This window comes from Protopterus annectens, chromosome 5.part0, assembly GCF_019279795.1.
Source record: "Protopterus annectens isolate FY-2018-M chromosome 5.part0, PAN1.0, whole genome shotgun sequence".
Lineage (NCBI taxonomy): Eukaryota > Metazoa > Chordata > Ceratodontiformes > Protopteridae > Protopterus > Protopterus annectens.
The window spans coordinates 1,125,744,743-1,125,765,258 of NC_056735.1; the positions used below are offsets into that span (position 1 = coordinate 1,125,744,743).

At 43.2% G+C, this 20,516-nt stretch overlaps 1 protein-coding gene across 2 annotated transcripts in view; it reads left to right on the forward strand.

The window, feature by feature from the left end:
- Positions 1-20,516, forward strand: part of EIF5B (eukaryotic translation initiation factor 5B) — a 3,606,765-nt gene that overhangs the window by 239,076 nt on the left and 3,347,173 nt on the right. For both annotated transcript variants that reach the window (XM_044070982.1, XM_044070983.1), the window contains exons 2-3: positions 10,790-10,912; positions 11,016-11,094. In XM_044070982.1, the coding sequence (XP_043926917.1) occupies positions 10,790-10,912; positions 11,016-11,094 (202 nt within the window). The remainder of the gene's footprint in view (positions 1-10,789; positions 10,913-11,015; positions 11,095-20,516) is intronic.

Sequence of the window (20,516 nt, forward strand, 5' to 3'; positions counted from 1 at the left end):
ATTGAGGCTCCTTTATTACTGTCCAGTGCAGGGTCATCACACCCAGCATAGTGAGATTGGTATATATAATTCAGGACAGTGTGAGGCGTGCAGGGGTGCTTGCCTCCTGCAAAAAGCATACTAATGCATTTTTTTTGCAAATTTAGTATTCTCCTGTCAATGTATTGGGGGGGGGGGTCTGTTATGCTTTTGAAGATGTCTCACTAACAATGTTTAAACTTTTTATAAAATCTCTCTAAATGAAATGCATGTTTGTGTTCAGATGCACATATATGGGGCAGCACAAAGGCTTGGTGATAGCATTGTCCCCTTACAGCAAGAGGTTATCCGATTCACGGCTGGGGTGCATTCTGTGTGGAGTCTGCTTGTTCTCTGTGTTTGAGTATATTTCCTCCATGTCCTTTGGTTTCCTTGTAAATTCCAAAGAGCTGCAGTCTGTGGATTGGGGACTCTGACTTGGCCATAGGTGTGACTGTGCTTGAGTGTGTGGTATGGAAGAACAGCCATGGGAGGGCTAGCTACCTGGTGGTGTGAACCTTCACTCCAGATTCACTCTTGAAGTGAAACCCCATCCTCATGTGCAAAAGTGAGAAAAGCGTTTATGAATGGATCTGATGTCCTTTTCATTATGCATCCCAAATGGGTCTTTGGATCCGTCCTCAAATCCAACTTGGTCATTTCTTTCAGACATAAGATTTAACCCTCAAGCTGCACCCTCTGCCATGATGCCTCGCTCCTCTCCAAACCTCCAAGATCTTGTTTGCTGCCTTCCAGGACAGATGCAGTTGCGAGCCACTCTTCAGTTAAGTGGAATTTTCTTGTCTTGTGTAAAATTCCTGAAAGCTTGGTAGCTAACATACTTTTAGATATAACCTCCTGTAAAGACAGTTTTTCCTGTAGTTTTTGCTGGTGTTGGGATCTTACTAACTTTCCTTTTTTCATTCTCTTTACAATCCTCTTTCTCCTTAGGAAAAAATAAGTCCCTCTCTTTTATTTTAGTTGTAGGTTTAGTGGTAGGGTAGATGGTTGAGTGTGCAAGAAGCTCTATCATGACTGCTTATGATCATAGTGTTTCACTGTTGCAGTCATTACAGTTGGGTTATCCAGCTGGCTGGCTACCTGCAGTCGGCCTGAATTTCAAAGTCATGGTCCAGCGTAGGTTGCTGTCTCCTCTTACCTGACGTCAATGCGCCAGGGGTGTATAAGATGTAGCCAACACCATTTTCTCCAGTCTTTCTTGCCACGCGGTGCCCGAAGCAAAAGCAGTTTGCAAGTGCCGGTTGGCAGACTCCTGAGATTTTCAAAATCGAATTTCAGATCCGAAGTCTTAAATAAGCTAAGTACCCCATTGGGGAAACTTTTTTTTTTCTTGCTCCAGACAGAGGTCAGAAAAAATTAACAGTTCCGTTTCTTGTGGGAAGCGAATACCTCATAAGGATTTTCATTCTTACTGTATTCCTTGCCTAGGCCCTGACCACGACGTTGATAGTTGTTGGTTTTGTGCTAGATTTAACCAACGCACTATTAAGCGTCTGTATGATTTCGCATTTCATTACTTGGGCTGAAGATGTAATTGCATAATGCCATTGGAACAGCTGACAAGCTCATAAAAAACGCAAAGAAAAAAAAGGACTGGCATCCGAGGTCCAAAACTGACTAAGCCTCCGCTAGGCCAGTCACCGGTTCTCAGTGAGGCGCTTTCTCAGCCCTTGACACCTGCTACCTCAGAGCCACAGGCCGCTTCAGACTCCCACATGGAGACTAGTCTTCTGGATACTCAAGGTATTGGACATTCGGAAACTATTCCCTGAAATGGGTCCGGAACCAGTGAGCAGGCATCTGCTTCTGAGGGTGTTTTCAAAACCTACACAGTTATATATCAAGCCAACCTCCACTTCCAAGGCAAAGACTAAAACAGCTTTAAAGACGAACAAGTACAACATTCTCCTGGACAGACTTCCATACCTAAGAAACAGATGCTCAAAATGGCCGCAGATCTAATTACTTTGATCAGGGGTTCCCATCCCCCTCCTGATAAGAGGCCTAGGCAAGACACTGAATATGATTCTTCTGATCAGATTTCCATTTCAGATTTTCATTTCATCTGACTCCTCTTCAGAAAAGGGGTACTCTTTTCCTCCCTGTGAGGATTCTGATGCTGAAGAATCTATCCCTTCAGCCTCTCCTCCTGAGGACTATTCTTTTGGGGAAACCCTGCATACCATGAGGGAGCGTTTTCACTGGGAGAGCCAAGATTACTCAATCTAAGAAAAGGCTCAGATTTTCTTTTACTGTCTCAGCACAGACCTCTTGCTATTCACCTGTACTAGACATTGTAAATGTATTTTCAGAGTCCGGCCTGTCTCCTGACTCTCTACCCCCTGCACCCATTAAGCCAGACAGGTACTACAGGGTTCCATATTCACATAAATTTCTATTTAAAAACCCTGCTGCTAACCCAGAAACTGTATGTCGGGGACCCAAAGGGGTCAAGGCTTCCACTGCAAAAAACTCTTTTCCCCCCATCTGTCCAGTGCTCTAGAATCCCTATCAGAAGGAACAAAGTTTACACTTTAGCTACCTTGGCTGTAAGAGCTTTGAATTGTGAGTTTCATATGCTTAATATCACCACTACTTAATGTCACTGCTAAAACAGAAAATGTTGACAAATTCTGAATGTTCTGAAAACAAGGAAATGCAGGATTTATTGCGTGCAGCTGAACAAGTGGGAAAGCATACTTTGCAATGTGGTTTTGATTTACTGGAGGCCTCTTGCAGGGCCGCTGTTACAGGGTCTGTTCGAAGGCATGGTTGGTTAAAGGAACAGAGTCTGCCTGATCATGTTAAAGCAAAATTATTGGATGCTCCATTACAGCATGATACTTTGTTTGGCGTTAAGGCAGAAGAGGTGTTCAAGAAAATGGAGGATAAAGCGAAATCTATGCAGACAGTAAAGGATTTTTTACAGGTTCAGCCACCCAGAGTTAGCAGGAACTGGCCTAAGAATTGGTCCTTTCCTGTGTCAGGCCACAAAGAGGCAGATATAGACTCCCTAGAGGCAGATCTCAGCCCAAAGGCTCATACAGGCCCAAACAGTGGGGTGCGTCTACCTCCAAAAGCGAAGAAGACAAAGCACAGCCATATAGGAAACAGTCCCAATGACTTTCCACTGCCAGAGCACTTATCTTTTGGCAGCACCCTTAGGAGGAAAGCTAGCACTTTTTTTCACAAAATTGGCATGATCGCCCAGGACAAATGGGTCTTGAATATAGTTTCTCAGGGCTACAGGTTCCACTTTCACACCCTTCCAAAGACAAAATTTATGCCAGACCTGCCACACAATCAGTGGGCAGAGGCACAAAAGAAAATCTCATCTCTCATGGACATGAGGGCTATTCAGCCAGTACCACAGCAAGAGCAGGGACAAGGATTTTACTCAAGACTTTTCTTGGTACCCAGAAAGGACAAAGCATGGAGACCAATATTGGACCTGTCTATTCCAAACACTTTTTTGGACGTTTCAAAATTCAAAATGTTGACACTGCAACAGCTTCTGCCCATGCTGGGCAAGAAGGCTTGGCTTGTAACTTTGGACCTCAGAGGCATACCTGCATGTCCCAATTAGACAAACTTGCAGAAGATACCTCAGATTCATAGCTGGCTCAATGCACTACCAATTCTCTGCACTGCCCTTCGGCTTATCTACTGCGCCCAGGGTCTTCACAAAATGCCTGGCACCAGTAATTGCATTTTGCAGACAAAGGGAATTCAAATATATCCCTATTGGATGACTGCCTTTTATTAAAGCAGAGAGCAAGGACATTCTACTGAAGCATCTGGCGTTTGTAAAAAGATTACTAATTTGCCTAGGGTACACAGTAAATGAAAAGAAATCAAAACTAGTACCCTTTCAAGAGATATTCCTGGGTGCAAGCTTAAATACAACTGCCCAGATGGATTATCTCATGCCAGACAAACAAAAGCAACTGACTTCTTACTTCGAGAAAATGGCATCAAAGACCCAGTTACCTGCAAGAAAAATTCTGCAGGCTTTGGGCTTCATGGCATCCTGCATTCTGCTAATTCCATATGCAAGACTGCATATGAGGAAGCTACAATGGTACCTAAAAAGTGTTTGGACTCAACATTGCCACAGCCTGGAAACATTTAATTACCCTCATTCCCTGCCTGCAACAGGAGTTTCGATGGTGGGCACTGGCCTGTCACCACAACATGGGACAGCCATTCACTTTACCACAGCCAGGCAGACACAGATGCATTGGATTATGCCTGGGGGGCCCACATGACAGGAAAATGTATTCGGGGCACATGGCCTGCAAGCCAAATGCATCTTCATATTAATCAAAAAGAGATGCTAGCTGTACAGAATGCCCTGACAGCCTTCAAGGACCTACTCCAGCCAGGACAACTGTTGATAGACGGACAATACTAAAGTCATGTGGTACATAAGCAAGGGAGTACACATTCCTACCCCCTCTGCAGACTAGCCATGACTTTGTGGAACACAGCATTGACTTTTGTGCACCTGCAAACACAATTCCTGCCAGGAAAGACAAATACTCTGGCAGACGAACTAAGCAGAAGCCTCATGGACCCTCAAGTGGAAACTAGATCCACAAATCTTCAGCATGATAACAAGGAAATGGGGATGTCCAGACATAGATCTATTTGCTTCCCCTTACAACTGCCAACTTCAGAGATTCTGCACAAGGACTTATCACAAACAAGCATGGAAGGTGGATGCCCTATCATTCAGCTGGAAAACCCTTACAGAGTATATGCCTTTCCTCCCCAAGGTACTCCTAAAGGCCAGACAAGAGAAACCACAAATGATACTGATTGCCCCAGACTGGCCACGCCAGCACTGGTATCCAATCCTAAAGAGCTTGTCTCCAGGCCCAGCCTGGACTGTACCTCAAATTCCTCATGTATTGACCCAACAAAACAATCAGATCCTGCACAGCCAACTCAGAACCTTAAATCTGGCTGCATGGTGGATAATTTAACAACTCAGAACACACCTCTCTCTAAAGCAGTTATGGATGTTATTTTGGAGGCCAGGAGGCCCAGCACCAGAAAATCTTATGCAGAAAAATGGAAAAGATTCTGTGCTTGGAACCAGGCACAAGGATTTGACATGCTTGTTCCAAATATTCCTCAAATTTTACAACACCTAACTGAGATGCTGGACAAGGGCCTATCCTTCTCTTCAGTTAAGATCCATGCCTCTGCCATTTCAGCTCATTACAATACGGAACTGCCTGTTTTTTCACACCCACTGCTAAAGCAGTACCTCAGAGGGGCCAAAAACATAAGACCTCCAAGGAGAGCACCGATACCTACATGGGACCTCAATTTTTGTCTTGGAAAAACTCGCACTGCTCCCTTAGAGCCAACCAGTACAGCTGAGATAAAAGTCTTATGGAAAGCAGCTCTGCTCCTAGCAATAACTTCACAAGAAGAGTCTCAAGAGTTACAGGCATTAATGGCTGTGGAACTTTTTATTATTTTCCATCCGGACAGGGGTTCTTTAAGAACGAACCCAACATTTATGCCTAAGGTAGTATCCAGTGTGGCTGTTAATCAAACCATTCATTTGCCAACTTTTTATCCAAACCCACAGAATAAAGGGGAGAGACTTCTGCATTCTTTGGTCATACACAGACAGCTACGCTTCTACTTGGACAAAACTAAAGCTTTCAGAAAGACTAAGCAACTTTTAGTAGCATATGCTGCAGGATCACAAGGAAAGGCTATCTCAAAGCAGACCATTTCAAAATGGATAGGTCACTGCATTAGTTTCTGCTATTCACAACATGGTAAATCAGTGCCTAAGGGCATTAGGCCACATTCAACCAGAGCAGCAGCCACTTGAGCAGCCTTCCTCGGAGTACCAGCCAAGGATATTTTGGAGGCTGCAACTTGGACTTCGTGCACACGTTTACAAAGCACTACCACTTACCTCTTTACTCTAATCCAGAGCAGGCTTTGCCACTGCAGTTCTGTAGGGCCTCATAGCCACTCCTAATTCTATTTAGACCCAGCCACCCAACCTCAGCTTTAGGATTCAACCCAACTGTAATGACTGCAGTGAAACATGATGAACATAGTACAGTTGTGTACCTACCATAAATGTAGATGTTGGAGTGTATTCACTGTTGCAGTCCAGGTTACCCACCCACCATCCCCCTTTCTTTGCTGGGACTGATCTGTACTTCTCTATTCTATACAACCTATGTGGGGTATTTGCTTGTAGATAAAGGTAATTCTTATGTTACCGCATGCTTTTTTTTTAGCCTAGCCTTTTGGGGGCACCTGAAATCTGGGGCAAGAAAAACTGAAGAAAATGGTGACTGCTGCATCTTGTATACCCCTGGCGCACTGACGTCAGGGAAGAGGCTACAGCAACCGACGCCAGACCTAGACTTTGGAATTCTGTCCGACTGCGGGTAGCCTGCCAGCAGGATAACCCAAGTGCAATGACTGCAACAGTGAATACACACTCAACATCTACATTTATGGTAGGTACACAACTGTACTTCAGAGGAGCTAGCAGTTTAAAGCCTCGCTCAAGGGCACCTACTCCTGCTTGGCATCTTAATTTTGTACTTTAGAAACTTACTCGGCCTCCTTTTGAACCAGCTGCCTCAGCAGATTTGAAGATTCTCCTGAAAAACTGCCTTTCTCTTGGCTATTCAGCTAGAAGAGTTTCTAAGCTGCAAGCCTTAAATAGCAGTAGAGCCTTTTATCTTCCATGTGGATCGGGTTTCTCTTGAACCTAATCCCTCCTTTATGCCTAAGGTGGTTTTTAGCCCGTCTCTTAACCAGTCAATACACCTGCCTACCTTTAATAATCCTGAGAATAAGAGAGAGAGGTAACTGCATTCCCTGGATGTACATAGCTTAAATTTTACCTGGATAGGGGTAAACCTTTTCAAAAGTCGGATCAGTTCAGTTTTGCTCCTTAGGCTCAGGGCAAAGCTATTTCTAAACGGACCATTTCTACGTGGATTGCTCATTGTATTCACTTGTGTTACTTACAGCATGACAAGGTTCCTCCAAAGAGTATTAAACCCATTCTACTAGAGCAGCCTCTACCTCAGCAACTTTTTTGAGGTGTACCTATTGGGGACATCCTGGAAGCAGCTACCTGGTCTTCTGTCCACACTTTCACAAAGCATTGCCATTTACCCTTGTTTCATAAGTCCAGGGCTGGTTTTGCCACTGCAGTGTTGCAGGGCATTCTTACCAACCCTTAAACAGTGGGTGTTCTCTCTCCCTTTTATTTTTTCCTGGGCTTTGGGAATCAATCCATTTTGTAAGGACTGCAGCAGTGAAACACTAACATAGTACAGTTGTCGACTTACCATAAATGTAGATGTTAAGAGTGTATTCACTGTTGCAGTCCTAGTCCCCCCCTCCCTTCCATCCCCCTTTTTTCCTAGGGCACAGACTGGATTTTTCTTTTACTGGTCTAACCTTTTTTGGGGGCTCCTGACAGTTAAGGCAAGAAAAACTGAGGAAATGGTGTTTGCTGCCTTCCTTTATACCTGATACCAGGCTTAAACCGAAGGCAGCCAACGTCTTATACCAAGGACTATGGTATTCTAGTTGACTGTGGGGTACCGGGAGCTAGATAACCCATTTTGTAAGGACTGCAACAGTGAATACACTCTTAACATCTACGTTTATGGTAAGTGTACACAACTCTACTTTTCAGGGCATGATCAATGCACTTTAAGTTCTCTGCGTTTCACTTTTGCTTATCTACTGCTCCCAGAGCTTTCACCAAATGTCTGGCTCTTGGCATTGATTTTTGTAGGCAAAGAAATATTCAACTTTACCCATACTTAGATGCCTGCCTGATTCAGGCAGAGAGGAAAAGCTGCTACAGCACCTGTCCTCTGTAAAGGACCTCCTCCCTGGGGTACACTATCAACGAAAAGAAATCCAAACTAGTCTCCACACAAAAAATTGTATTCTTTGGAGCAAGCGTGGACACAACATCCCAGATGATATTCCTTACGCCAGAAAAGCAAGCTTAACTGATAGCCTATTTCTCGCAACTAGCCACCAGGACCTAGTTATCTGCAAGGAAAATCCTGCAAGCTCCAGGGTTCATGGCTTCTTGCATTCTACTCATTTCATATGCCAGACTGCATACGAGGAAACTACAATGGTACCTAAAAGCCTTTGGTGTCAGCACTCTCAAGACCTGGAAACTCACTTATACCAATGACACCTTGTCTAAGTAAAGACTTTCTCTGGTTGGGCAGCAGCATGCTACCACAACAAGGGACTTGCCGTCTCACAACCCCACGCTGTCCAGGTCCTCGCCACAGATTCATCCTACCTATTTTTGGGCTGCTCACCCAGACAGCAGGTGCATGCAGTGCCAATGGAGCCCAAATCAAATACATCTGCACATAAACAAAAAAGATGTTAGAGCTGTTCAGCATGCCCTTACAGCTTTTAGAAACCTACTCTCTCCCCTGGGCTTCTAATCAAAACAGACAACACCACAGTGATGTGGTATATCAACAAGCAGAGAGCGACTCCCTCTTATCCTCTGTGTAGGTTTGCCATGACCTTTTGGCACACTGCCTCAGACATGCAACTACACCTGTTAGCACAATTCCTGCCAGGCTCTCTAAACTCTCTGGCAGACAACGTAAGCAGAAACCTGCTAAACCCACACAAGTGGCAGCTAGACCACAGAACCTTCACCCTTGTGACTCTGAAATGGGGCACCCTTGAAGGTCTACCTCTTTGCCTTCCACTGCAATCAGCTCAGCAAATTCTACACCAGGGAACCTCACAGCAAGGCCTGGAAAGTGGATGCTGTATCACTTCCAGTAGGTAAATCCATCGGTCTATGCATTTTCCCTTCATCCTCTCATTTCAAGGGTGCTGCTCAAAATAAGGGAGGAAAAACAGAGGGCAATCCTGATTGCCCCAGACTGCCCACACCAGCACTGGTACCCACTGCTGCCCAGCCTGTCACCCCTGCCACCATGGCAGTACCTCGGATCCCAACACTCCTGACCCAAAGGAATGGAATACTTGCATCCCCAATTGCAGACCCTCAACCTGGCAGCCTGTCTTATTCCCGGTCTCCTCAAGTTCTAGATGTTATATATGAGGCCAGATGCCCCAGCACTAGAAAATCTTATGCTAACAAGTGAAACGGTTTGCACCTGTATCCAGGCTAAGGGAGCTGGAATGGCACAGCCCTCCCTACTGTTATCCTGGATTACCTGGCATACCTACTACACATGGGTCCATCCTTTTCTAATATTAAAATTCATGCCTCTGCCATCTCTGCCCATTTCAGCACAGAGCCACCTCTTTTATGACACCCTCTCATCGAACCGTTCCTAAGAGGGGGCCAGCAACTTGAGGCCACCCAGAAGAGCTCCTACCCCAGCTTGGGACCTTAACTTACTGTGTTGGAAAAGCTCACCCTACCTCCTTTTGAACCTGCAGCTTCAGCAGAGTTAAAATTTCTCTTGGAAGACCAGCCTTGCTTCTGGCCATCACTTCAGATCGAAGAGTATCGGAGCTACAAGCACGTTTGGTTGTAGAGCCCTTCATTTTCCATGCTGACAGGGTCTCCCTCAGGACTAACCAATCCTTCATGCCTAAAGTGGTGTCCAGTGTGGCTCTCAATTCATTAGTTTCCCCACTTTTTTTCCCTAACCCACAAACCAAGGGGGAAAGGATTCTGGACTCTGAGCTATCTGTGCACATCTATTCTACCTGGACAGGACTATATCTTTTAGAAAAACAAATTGCTAGTCAGCTTTGCTGCAGGAGCAGAGGGCAAGGCCATGTCCAAACAAGCCATCTCCAAATGGGTAGCACACTGCATACATTTCTGCTACAAACCGCACGGGAAACCACCTCCAAAGGGAGCCAGGACACACTCCACCAGAGCAACCTTCACCTCTACAGCTTTTCTCAGAAGGGTCCCCATCAGGGACATCCTGGAGGCTGCAACATGGACATCTGTTAATACCGTCACGAAGCATTACCACCTGCCTATCTTCTCCAAATCCAGGGCAGACCCCAGTCTTGACTGCCTCCACCCTTTTCTTCAGCTTCGTGAATCAACCCAAATGTGATAACTGCAACAGTGAAACACGAAGAACATAGTACAGTTGTGTACACTTACCTTAAATGTAGATGTTGGAGTGTATTCACTGTTGTCCTGGTTTCCCTCCCTCCACCCCACTTGTATTTCTTTCTCTCTGCTGACTAGGAATTTTTGATATTTACTTTCTACTGGTGGTCCACCGTAACCTAGCTCCCTATTAGTGGTTGCTGACATGTCAAGAAAACCTGATGTAATATCTGCTGCCTGATTTTATACCACTGACTAACTGATGTCAGTCCTGGAGCGACAGCAACTGATGCAGAAATACCAAGCCTCTGGTATTCTAGCCAACTGAGGGCTACCCCTGGCAGGATAACCCAAATGTGAGGACTATAGCAGTGAATAAATTCTAACATCTATATTTATGGTTAGTGTACACAGCTGTACTTATTGCAACAACGCTGGAAAAAGTTTTTATTCCCCTCCAGTTGTGCATTTTGAGCCCCTGTGGTTCTTATGTCAGTCTGTTTTCCTTTCCTAAAGCACTAAAAGAATAAAAGCAGATGCCAACCTCTGCTACTCAGACATGCACTTGTTTTTGTTTGTGCTGAATCTGTTATGTATGTGAAAAGTCTGAAACCTTGGCTTTTTTTTCTTCTGTTTCACTTGTAGTACAAAGGATGATGTGGACATAGATGCACTAACTGCTGAAATTGAAGGAGCAGGTTCAGCAAAGGCTCAAGATGCTTCCAAACCAAAAAGCAAAAAGAAGAGGGAGAGAAAGAAAGATTTCAGGTTAATTTCTTTTTATTTGCTTGATGCAGCCATTTCTGATTTACTTGTGCATTTGTACTGTAGAAGCAGACACTAACCCTTTGGCTTTTGTTTGCATTTTCAGTGAAGATGATATTCTACAAGAAATTGAGGAGTTGTCTTTGGAGAACCAAGCAGAGAAAGTTGATCCTTTTACAGCAAAGGTAATTTTGAGTACTTCTGCATCTTGTGCATTTCCTTATTAAAATGAAGTTTATTGGACAGAAAAATGAGAACTGAAAAATCCAGTGAAGGCTTAGTGCAGCTGAGGCACTTGAAGTAAAATAAAGCATTTTATTTGTGGATCTGTTGTGTTAATATCTTTAGGAAATGGAGGTAATTCGAATATGTGTGGAACAAGAATTGGGATGAAGCGGAAATAGCTGTGGATAGAATGAAACATTAATGAATAAGCAAAAAAAGTGAGACAAAGTCAGTGTGACCTCTGCTCAGGAGTAGGGCAGTATTTATTTTACAAGGTGGTGACTGTACAGGTGTTCTGTAAATTTGTGAGCACAATCCCTCTTGGTTGTATAAAGATGTCTTCATTGTTGCAGTAATGATGATATGGTGGATGTCCTTGCTGTGGTAGCCTGTAGCTGACCCAAATAACAAACTTATCCCCCCTCTAGGTTCAGCTGATGCCCTTACCATGATGCCAGAAGGCCTGGGTACAAGGATCATCAGCCTGTGACATATTTTCAGTTTGTTCTTCCTGTCAGAGCCTGAAATTCAGTTTATAGAACTTCCAAAGCTAGATGCTCTGTTTGGGGAACCATTTCTTCTCTTCATTGTACTACTAAATTAGATATTCTCCAGGGGAAGTGCTTGTCTTGAGTGTGGAAAGCAAATTTCACTTTGAAACTTCCATACCTTTGTCTGTCTTAGTTCTTTAGTTCTGTCTGATGTAATTAGAAACTGGATGGACTAGTAGGTCCAGGTAAGAAAACGTACACATACTGAGACTAGAGCTGAAGGAGTTAGGCTAGCGCTAGCTGCTGGTATCATTGTAATGTAACATTACCTTTGAATCAAAGTTCTGAAGGCTGTATTTTATTGAGTATAAAAATGGCAATAGGGCAGAGACCAACAATAATAGGCTGTTTAGTTTTAAGTCCTGGAAACAGATTTTGTTAACTGATCAGTTTTCATTTATCTAAAGTAAAATGGCATTAATGTTAATGTAAAAGCTTGACTTTACATTCTTTCAAGGTGCTTGACATCTTCACTGTGTTGATGTAGGTAGCTAGCTAGCTTCTTTGATGCATTGCGGTAGAGCCTTGAGTACGACCCAAGCAAAGAGCTCAGTTAGCAGTTCAACTGCCTACTTGAGCTAGCACAGGAGGAAGAGGAGTGAAGACACTCTGCTCACTCATATGAGGGGGGGGGGGTAGGGTAGGTCATGTTCAAGGGGCACACAGTGTACCAGTGACCCTAGTGGTGATGGGAGTAAAATGCACAGTGTGCTTGTTTTAGGATGCAGGGTTATTTCCAATCTTAGTAGATCACTAATAAAAGTGAAGGATGGTCCCAAAGCTGTGTCCAGTGCATGTCACCTTGAGTGCTTAGTAGGTATGCATGGTGGCGGCTTACAACCACATATAATTCTCAGCTGCCTTAATGATGGTTCTTCTCGGTTGACTCAACTTGGTAAGGAGAATGAGTGGATCTTCATGAGCAACAGGTAATAGGGACCTAAGAAAAATGTTGATGGTAATTATGATTTTCTCATAGTGCAGATCTGTCTTGGAGTAAGGCATTGATTAAGAAATTTTCTTTGTGCGGAAAATGATTGCATGTGTTTAGTGCTTCCACCTGAGGTTTAGTTTCACAGTAGGATGTTTTTATTTTCAGGTCACATCCTTTTGTCTTTTTTGATCTTGATGACACTCTAGGGAGTACACAGTATGGGTGTGTCCAGTCTTTGCATCTCAAGTCTTGTACTTCTATCCATACCTGACTGATTGCATGTTTTGAGAATGTTGCGTTGCTTACAGAAGTTGCACAGAATCCCCAGTGGCATCTTTATTTGGCTTCTTAGTCTGACCATTTTCTAAAACCTGCAGAAGAAAAGCCTGTCTCCTTATCACAAGACCTTGCTTTGGCATTTCTGGACTTGTTTTCAACAAAATGGCTGCACCTCAAGACAAGACTCATGTTAAAAAGTGTAGCTCCACTAAGGTAGGTTTTCAACTGTTGGTAGGTCTAACTGTTTTCAAAACCTGTACTTTTATGGAGACCTCAAGTCTTCAGCCATTGTAATAAGTAATGTGCACACAAGCGGCCCCCGCAGGACACAGTACCATTACACGTACTCCCTAGGGGTAGCTAATCTTGAGCAGGACTGACGTGTGCTTCCTTAGGTGCTAGACTAAGCTCGTGATGAAAAGGCTTCCTTAACTAATTCATTGTTCTGCTGCTGCTTCACCAGCTTAATGACTTAAAGGCAAAGATGGAAGGAAGATCAGTTCAGACAAAAGGAAAAAATGAAAGATGTCAAAAAAAGTCTGCTGAAGTGTTGGCTTTGGCCGAGCCTGTTTAGAAAACCCCACGGCCTTTCATTTCTTTTGCTGTTTGTTTGGATTTGACATTGGCACTGCTCCAATCCTGTTTCCTGGCATCTGTTTGGTACTGATGAGAGATGCATTGTTCCTAGTTTTCATAAGAGCAGAGTCTTTTTTGGTTGTGGATCCCGGAAGCCATTCTGCAAATCCTAGCAGCCACTCCCGAGCCAGTGTATTTACTTGAACAGTCACACTATCTGCTCTGATCTGTTGCATAGGCACCAGGACTCCTGCAGATTCACAGACCCACTAGGCCATTTTCTTTGGAGTTCTCAGTCTGTAAAGTCTTCACTGTACATTAGAGAAGTACTCCTGGACAAGATGATGCAGAGCTTTTTTCAGGCACTGATTGACTTGAATAGTTACCTTGCAGCTCTGTGAGGGTGGAGAGACTTGCATATTTTTTGTCTCCTTTTTTTTTTTGGTTGCTGCTTTACTGGTCTGCCCTTCAAATCCAGTGACCTTGGATTAGACTTTCCCCACATGATTCTTCGGTCGGTCTTGACATTTTGGAGGTCATGGTCTGCAGCTTTGTCATTGATGCCTTCAGCTGTGGTGGTCTTGGAGCTGACAGTATCTTTGAGCCAGGAGGTTGGGACTGAGGTCACAGGGTCTTGATTGACCCTGATGCTTTAAGAGCTATTCCTGTCCAGGACCTGGTCCAGTCGGCCACAAGTGTGTAAGCTTCTCCCAGGTCCTCTGATCACCGGAGTTTTTCCTAGTCATCTGGCTTAAGCATTTGAATTTGTGGAAAGGATTTTGTCTTGTTTGGAGGCTGGGTAACCTTGGTCCCCTGAATGGGAGAGGATTTTGTCTTGTTTGGAGGGTAGCCTTGTTCCCTGGATGAATCCAGCCCAGTCTTCCTATAACCTTTGTGTCCCATAAACTTGTTCAGGGACAGCCTGCTCATAGAAGTCTGAATTCACCCTGGATCTCTGATTCTCCTGATGTTTCCTTATCTCCTGAGTCTCTTCCCCTTGAGGTCTACAGGAAACATGGTGTAAGAGAAGGCACCTTGACTAGCCAGATTAACTAAGGATAGTGTACCCCAGTGGGGGAAGGTTCTTCAGTCTCCCTGCAATGACACGTCTTGTGGGAACCTAATGGAAATGAGAGAATTGACCACAAATCATCTCCCAGGAGGCCTGTCTTCCTTGAGGCCTTTGGTGCAAGCTTTTGTAGATGCAGTCTTTGATTCGGTGAATCAGAGGGCAAGGAGAGAACTTGACTCTTTGAAACTATTCCAAGGAAGCCAGACAAGGTCTTACTTCCACCCAAAAGGTAGGGCACATTGGAGTAAGGAACTAGTGGTAGATTACGTTGTAACCACAGCCACCAAAAAACATCTGAGGAGAGTTCATCTATTCTGCAAATAGTGTGTGTAGAGCATTGGTTACATTTAGGAAGCACATGTATGCTTCAGTAACCATTGCCCTTTTTGCTCTGAATAACATGGCACATGTAACCAGGCTACATACAGAGATTTGCTCATTGGGGTTTCCAAGTCTGTGGTGACCCAGACACCTCCAGACACAAGGCAGTCCATGCAGGCTCTGTTGGCTACCTTCCTGTCTATTTCCACTGTATGCACGTGTCTGTCCATCGCAGCTGATGGAAAGACTAGGACGGTGGGCACCAGCATTGCAATTTGCTGTCATTCTGGATGCGCCTTTGTAACCATGCAGAGATGAACTCATCCTTTTATGAACATTTCATTTGAATGCTTCAAGCTCTTTGGGCATGAGATTAAAGATATGGTGACCAGGAGTGCAAAAGGGGGGAAGATATCTGCAGTGGTAGCTCCCTTCTCCACCCATGAGTAGATCTTTTCCCACAACCATAGGGGGCAAATAGATGTTCTTAGTGTTTCACTGTTGCAGTCATTACATTTGGGTAATCTGCTGGCAGGTTGCCCTCAGTCAGCTTGATTAACAAAGTCTTTGGTCCTGCGACGGTTGCTGTTCCTTCTTCCATGACGTCATGTCATCAGGAGTATAAAACATGCAGCCGACGCCATTACATCAGTCTTCCTTGCTGCACGGTGCCTGAAGCAGAAGCAGTTCACAAAGTGCTGGTCGGCCGACTCCTGAAATTTTCATTGAGTTTCAGAACCGAAGTCTTCAACTAAAATCTAAGTACCCCGCTGGGGAAACTTTTTTTTTTTTTTGCTCCTTACTAATGTCAGTAAAAGTTAATAATTGCATTACTTGTGGGAAGCAAATACCTCAAGGATTTTCATGTGTACTGTATTCCTTGCCTAGGCCCTGACCACAACTTGCCTTGCTGTCGGTTTTGTGCTAAATTTAATCAACACATGATTAAACGTCTGTATATTTTTTGCTTCTAAATATTTTGGCTCAAGATTTAACTATCCAGAAATGTCGTCAGTTAGCAATCTGACTACCGGAATACCTAAAAAAAAACGCAAAGAAAAAGACCGTCTAGGTCCAAAACAGACTAAAATTCTAAGCCAGTTGTCGGTTCGCCGGTACTCAGTGAGGCGCTTTCGCAGCCCCTGATACCGGCTACTTTGGATTCGCAGGCCTCTACTGAGACCCATTCAGAGTCCGGTATGCTGTGAGATGCTTTAAGTATTGAACCCGCGGATGTCTCTACCTCAGGTGGGTCCAGAGCCGCTGTGCAGGCACATGGCTTCTAAGGGTGTTTTCAGGTTTAAAGATTTGTGTATTAAACAGATGCCATCTTCAAAATTAAGGTCAAAATTTACCATGTCTAAAAAACTGACACTTAGGCCATGTGTACAGGCCCCAATTCCTAAAAAAACAAATTTATCAAAATAGCTGAAGATTTAATTACCTTGATCAGGGGTAGCCATCCCCCTCCTGCTAAGAGGCCTAGGCAAGGCACTAACTGTGAATCTTTAGATCAGGTTTCTATTTCTTCTGATTCTTCTGAACAGGAATTATCTATACCTACTTATGAGGACTCTAATGCAGAAGATTCCATCCCTTCTGCTTCTCCCCCCGAGGATTTCTCTTTAGGAGAAACTTTACATACCTTAAGGGAACACTTCCACTGGGAAAGTCAGGATCTCTCTGAATCTAGAGAGAGACGTAGGGATTTTCTTCTTCCTCAGCATAGGCCTTTGGCTATATATCCCCTGTTCTAGACATTGTTGATGTTTTTTCATAATCCAGTATGACTCCTGATACTCTGCCTCCTGCTCCTAGTAAGCCAGACAGAGATACTACAGAGTTCCTGACTACCGCAAATACCTTTTCAAAAACCCTACTGCTGATCCTGAAACCATTTTTCAGGGTCCCAAGGGCGTTAAGGCCTCTACTACTAAAATTCCTACCCCTTTTGACAGATTCCAGAGCGCTGGATAGATGGGGTAAGAAGTTTTACAGGTCTGCAACCTTGGCAATCCGGGCTTTAAACTGTCAATTTTATATGCTTAAATATCGACAGCATGTCATGGGTCTCCTTAAACAGAAAATGATTATTTCTGACTGGAAAATACAGCTGCAGGATTTATTACATTCAGCTGAACAAGTTGGAAAACATACTTTGCAATGTGGTTTTGATTCTTTGGAGGCCTCTTGCAAGGCTGCTGTAACTGGATCTCTGATAAGGCATGCTTGGCTCTGAGCAAAATCTACCTGACCATGTTAAAGCAAAATTGTTGAATGCTCCTTTACAACAGGACAGTCTTTGGTAATAAGGCTGAAGAAGTTTTAAAAAAGGATTGAAGATAAAGCTAAATTTATGCAAACTGTGAAAGAGTTCTTACAAGTGCAGCCACCCAGATTTAGTAGGCATTGGTCTACTAAGAACTGGTCCTTTCCAGTTCTCTCGAGAGCCGCTCGGGTCAAATCCAGACATTCCAAAGGCTCCAGGTCTCAGTCACAAGGTTCTTTTTAGAACAAAACAATCGGGTGCTTCCACCTCCAAACCTGGAAGCAACAAGGCACCTCCCTATGGTAAACATTCTCAGTGACTTTCCTCTACAATCACCAAGCACTTACCTTTTCGCTTCCCCTTTGTGGGGAAAACTGGCACTCCATGCACGAAACTGGAAACTGATTACCCAGGACAAATGGGTTTTAAATTCTGTGTCCCAGGGATACAGATTTCATTTCCACACATTGCCAATCCCAAACGGATTGCCAGATCTGCCTCCAAATCAGTGGGCAGAGGCCCAGAAACAAGTTCTGTCCCTCATGAATATGGGGGCTATTAAACCAGTACCAGAAGAGGAAAAGGGACAAGGTTTCTGTTAGATGTTTTCTGGTACCCAGAAAAGACAAATGGCGTCCGATTCTGGACTTAACCATTCTAAATACATTTCTGGACATTTCAGAATTCAAGATGCTGACTCCTCAACAGTTACTACCTATGCCAGGCAAAGATACCTGGTTGGTAACTCTAGTCTTAAGAGGCTTAACTGCATATCCCAATCAGGGAATCTTGCAGAAGATACCTCCACTTCAAAGCAGGCTATACTTGCATTACCAGTTTTCTGCACTGCCCTTTGGCTAATCTGCTGTGCCCAGGGTCTTCCCAAAGTGCCTGGCACCAGTAATTTCCTTTTGCAGGCAAAGAAATATTCAAATTTATCCATATCTGGACGATTGTCTAATTCAGGCAGAAAACAAGGACACTCTTCTAAAGCATCTGATGTTTGTAAAAAGGGTTCTAACTTGTCCAGGGTACAGTATAAATGAAAAGAAATAACTGGTACCCTCTCAAAAATTACATTCCTGGGTGCAAGCTTGAATACAACTGCCCAGATGACTTGCCTTGCGCCAGAAAAGCAAATTCAATTGAGTTACTTCAAACAGGTGGCCACAAAAGCCCAGTTATCTGCAAGACAAATTCTGCAAGCCTTTGGGTTCATGGCCTTCTGCATTCTTCTAATTCTGTATGCAAGACTGCATATGAGGAAACTTTAGTGGTACCTAAAAGGTTTATGGAGTCTGTATTGTCACAGCTTGGAAACAATGATTACAATTATACTTTGCCTGCAGCTGGAGTTCCTATGGTGCAGCAGGAAAAAGACTTCTGAACACCACTACAGCAACAATGCAGTTCTTAAGCTTCTGGTATTACAATAAGACAATCCAATAAGATAAAATATTTATTAACTGAATGAATATTTAACTCAAAGTACACAAATAAATAAAATGACATCAGATAAGTGCTTTTGGCTATTCAGCCTTCATGAGATCATAAAATTAATTACTAAAAGTTTAAAAAGAAAACATAACCAATCATTTTTAGTTTCTAACATCCTAATTGATGACCAATGGCTATAGCTAAAATACTAATTCTCTATAGGAAGAACAGATGTCAACCAACCAAAATGTCATAGTACTCAATTTCACAAATTTCATAGCCAATAATGCGACAGTTATGAAAGCATCATTGGTTCACAAGAGCATTTGGACTGACCAGTATCGCTGTCTCCTCATATGTTTTTAACCAATCAAACACTGTTGACATAATTTAAAGTAAACCTTAAAATGATTGCAAAAAAAAAATTATCCATAACCCTTGTGCTGCCAAAGATATCGCAATAGTGGCGATTATGCAAGTAATATAACCATGGCTGATTTCAAATCAAATGCAGACATCAGAACATATAACATATATGTAAAAAATCATATCTAATGGGGAAGTGTATAAATAACAATAGTCGCTAAAGTAGCGATTCTGCAACTAAAAGCCGTAGCTTTTCTCAAATCAAGATGCCGAGTATAAAATTAAGTACATAAAAAACAACATAGAAAACATAAAATGTCCCATAGACAGTTGTGTACAGTAAGTCAATAAACCTGTTGGAGTCTAACGAAAATGTCAAATAGCACTTCATTCATAACAGAACCAAAATGATATTTGCATAATAAAGAAAAGCTCAAATAGCTTCAATTCACCAGCAAAACCCACATCCAATCAGACAGCAAAGTCTCATAAATCACTGCTTATTCCTCAAATACATCTAGTGGGCAAATGTGTAAATAACAGTGATAGCTAAAATGCTATTTCTGCAACTAAATAAAGCCGTGGCCTTTCTCGACTCAAAATGCAGAGTATAAATATACATGCATGGAAAACATAAAATGTCCCTTGGACAGTTGTACACAATAACTGAGTCAACAAGCATGTCTGAGTCTAGTGAGAATATCAAATGGCACTTTGTTCATAACAGAGCCACAATAGTATTTGCATAGTGAAGAAATACTCCAATAGCATCAGTTCCACAGCGGAGCCCACATCCAATCAGACAAAGTGTCATACCAATCGCCGTTCATTCCTCAAATACATCTTCTCCACTATTGGTCCAGGACCGGCCATTGGATGAAACTTGTATCCAATCGGACAGTGGAATCGCATACCAATTGCCATTAATTCCTTCACTAGGCATTCCCCATAGTAGGTCCTTGGGTGAATCAACTAACCAATGGCTGTGTTAGCGCTAATTCCTTGCCACAAATGATCAGGCCTTACGATCAACACATGTCAGTCAAATACGGCTAAAACTTGTAGAAGTCAAGCCAATATATATAAATACATACCAGCTCCTCAGAGAAGCTACTAACAAATCAGTCAAGAGTCACAAACATGGAAAGTCATTTCCCATTCGCCGTTCATTTACTTAGCATTTCTCTTTCACTATTGGCTTAAAACGGTCAAAGGATACATCAGTTGGTCAATGGCTGTACTAATAGCGCTGATGTCTTAGTGGATGATACATACGGCCAGCGGCTAGGTGTATGGTAGTCAATGCTCCAATCAGCAAAAGATTCACCTTTTCATGATCAATCCGAGCATTAAAATTACACAACTGTCTCTGTTCTTCCCCCAGTCACTTCTATCATACAGATTAATGTAAAGTAATTCTTCATTGGAGAAATGTATTTAATTCCCCAAACAAGTCTTCATAAAGGAAAACCAGCTTTATTGGTGGCTTATAACATTCCTTCTGGCTGTCAGTATGGGTTTTAATGGAGCGACAGTTTAAGCCAGGTGGATGGTGGGCTTGTGAATGAACTATCCAG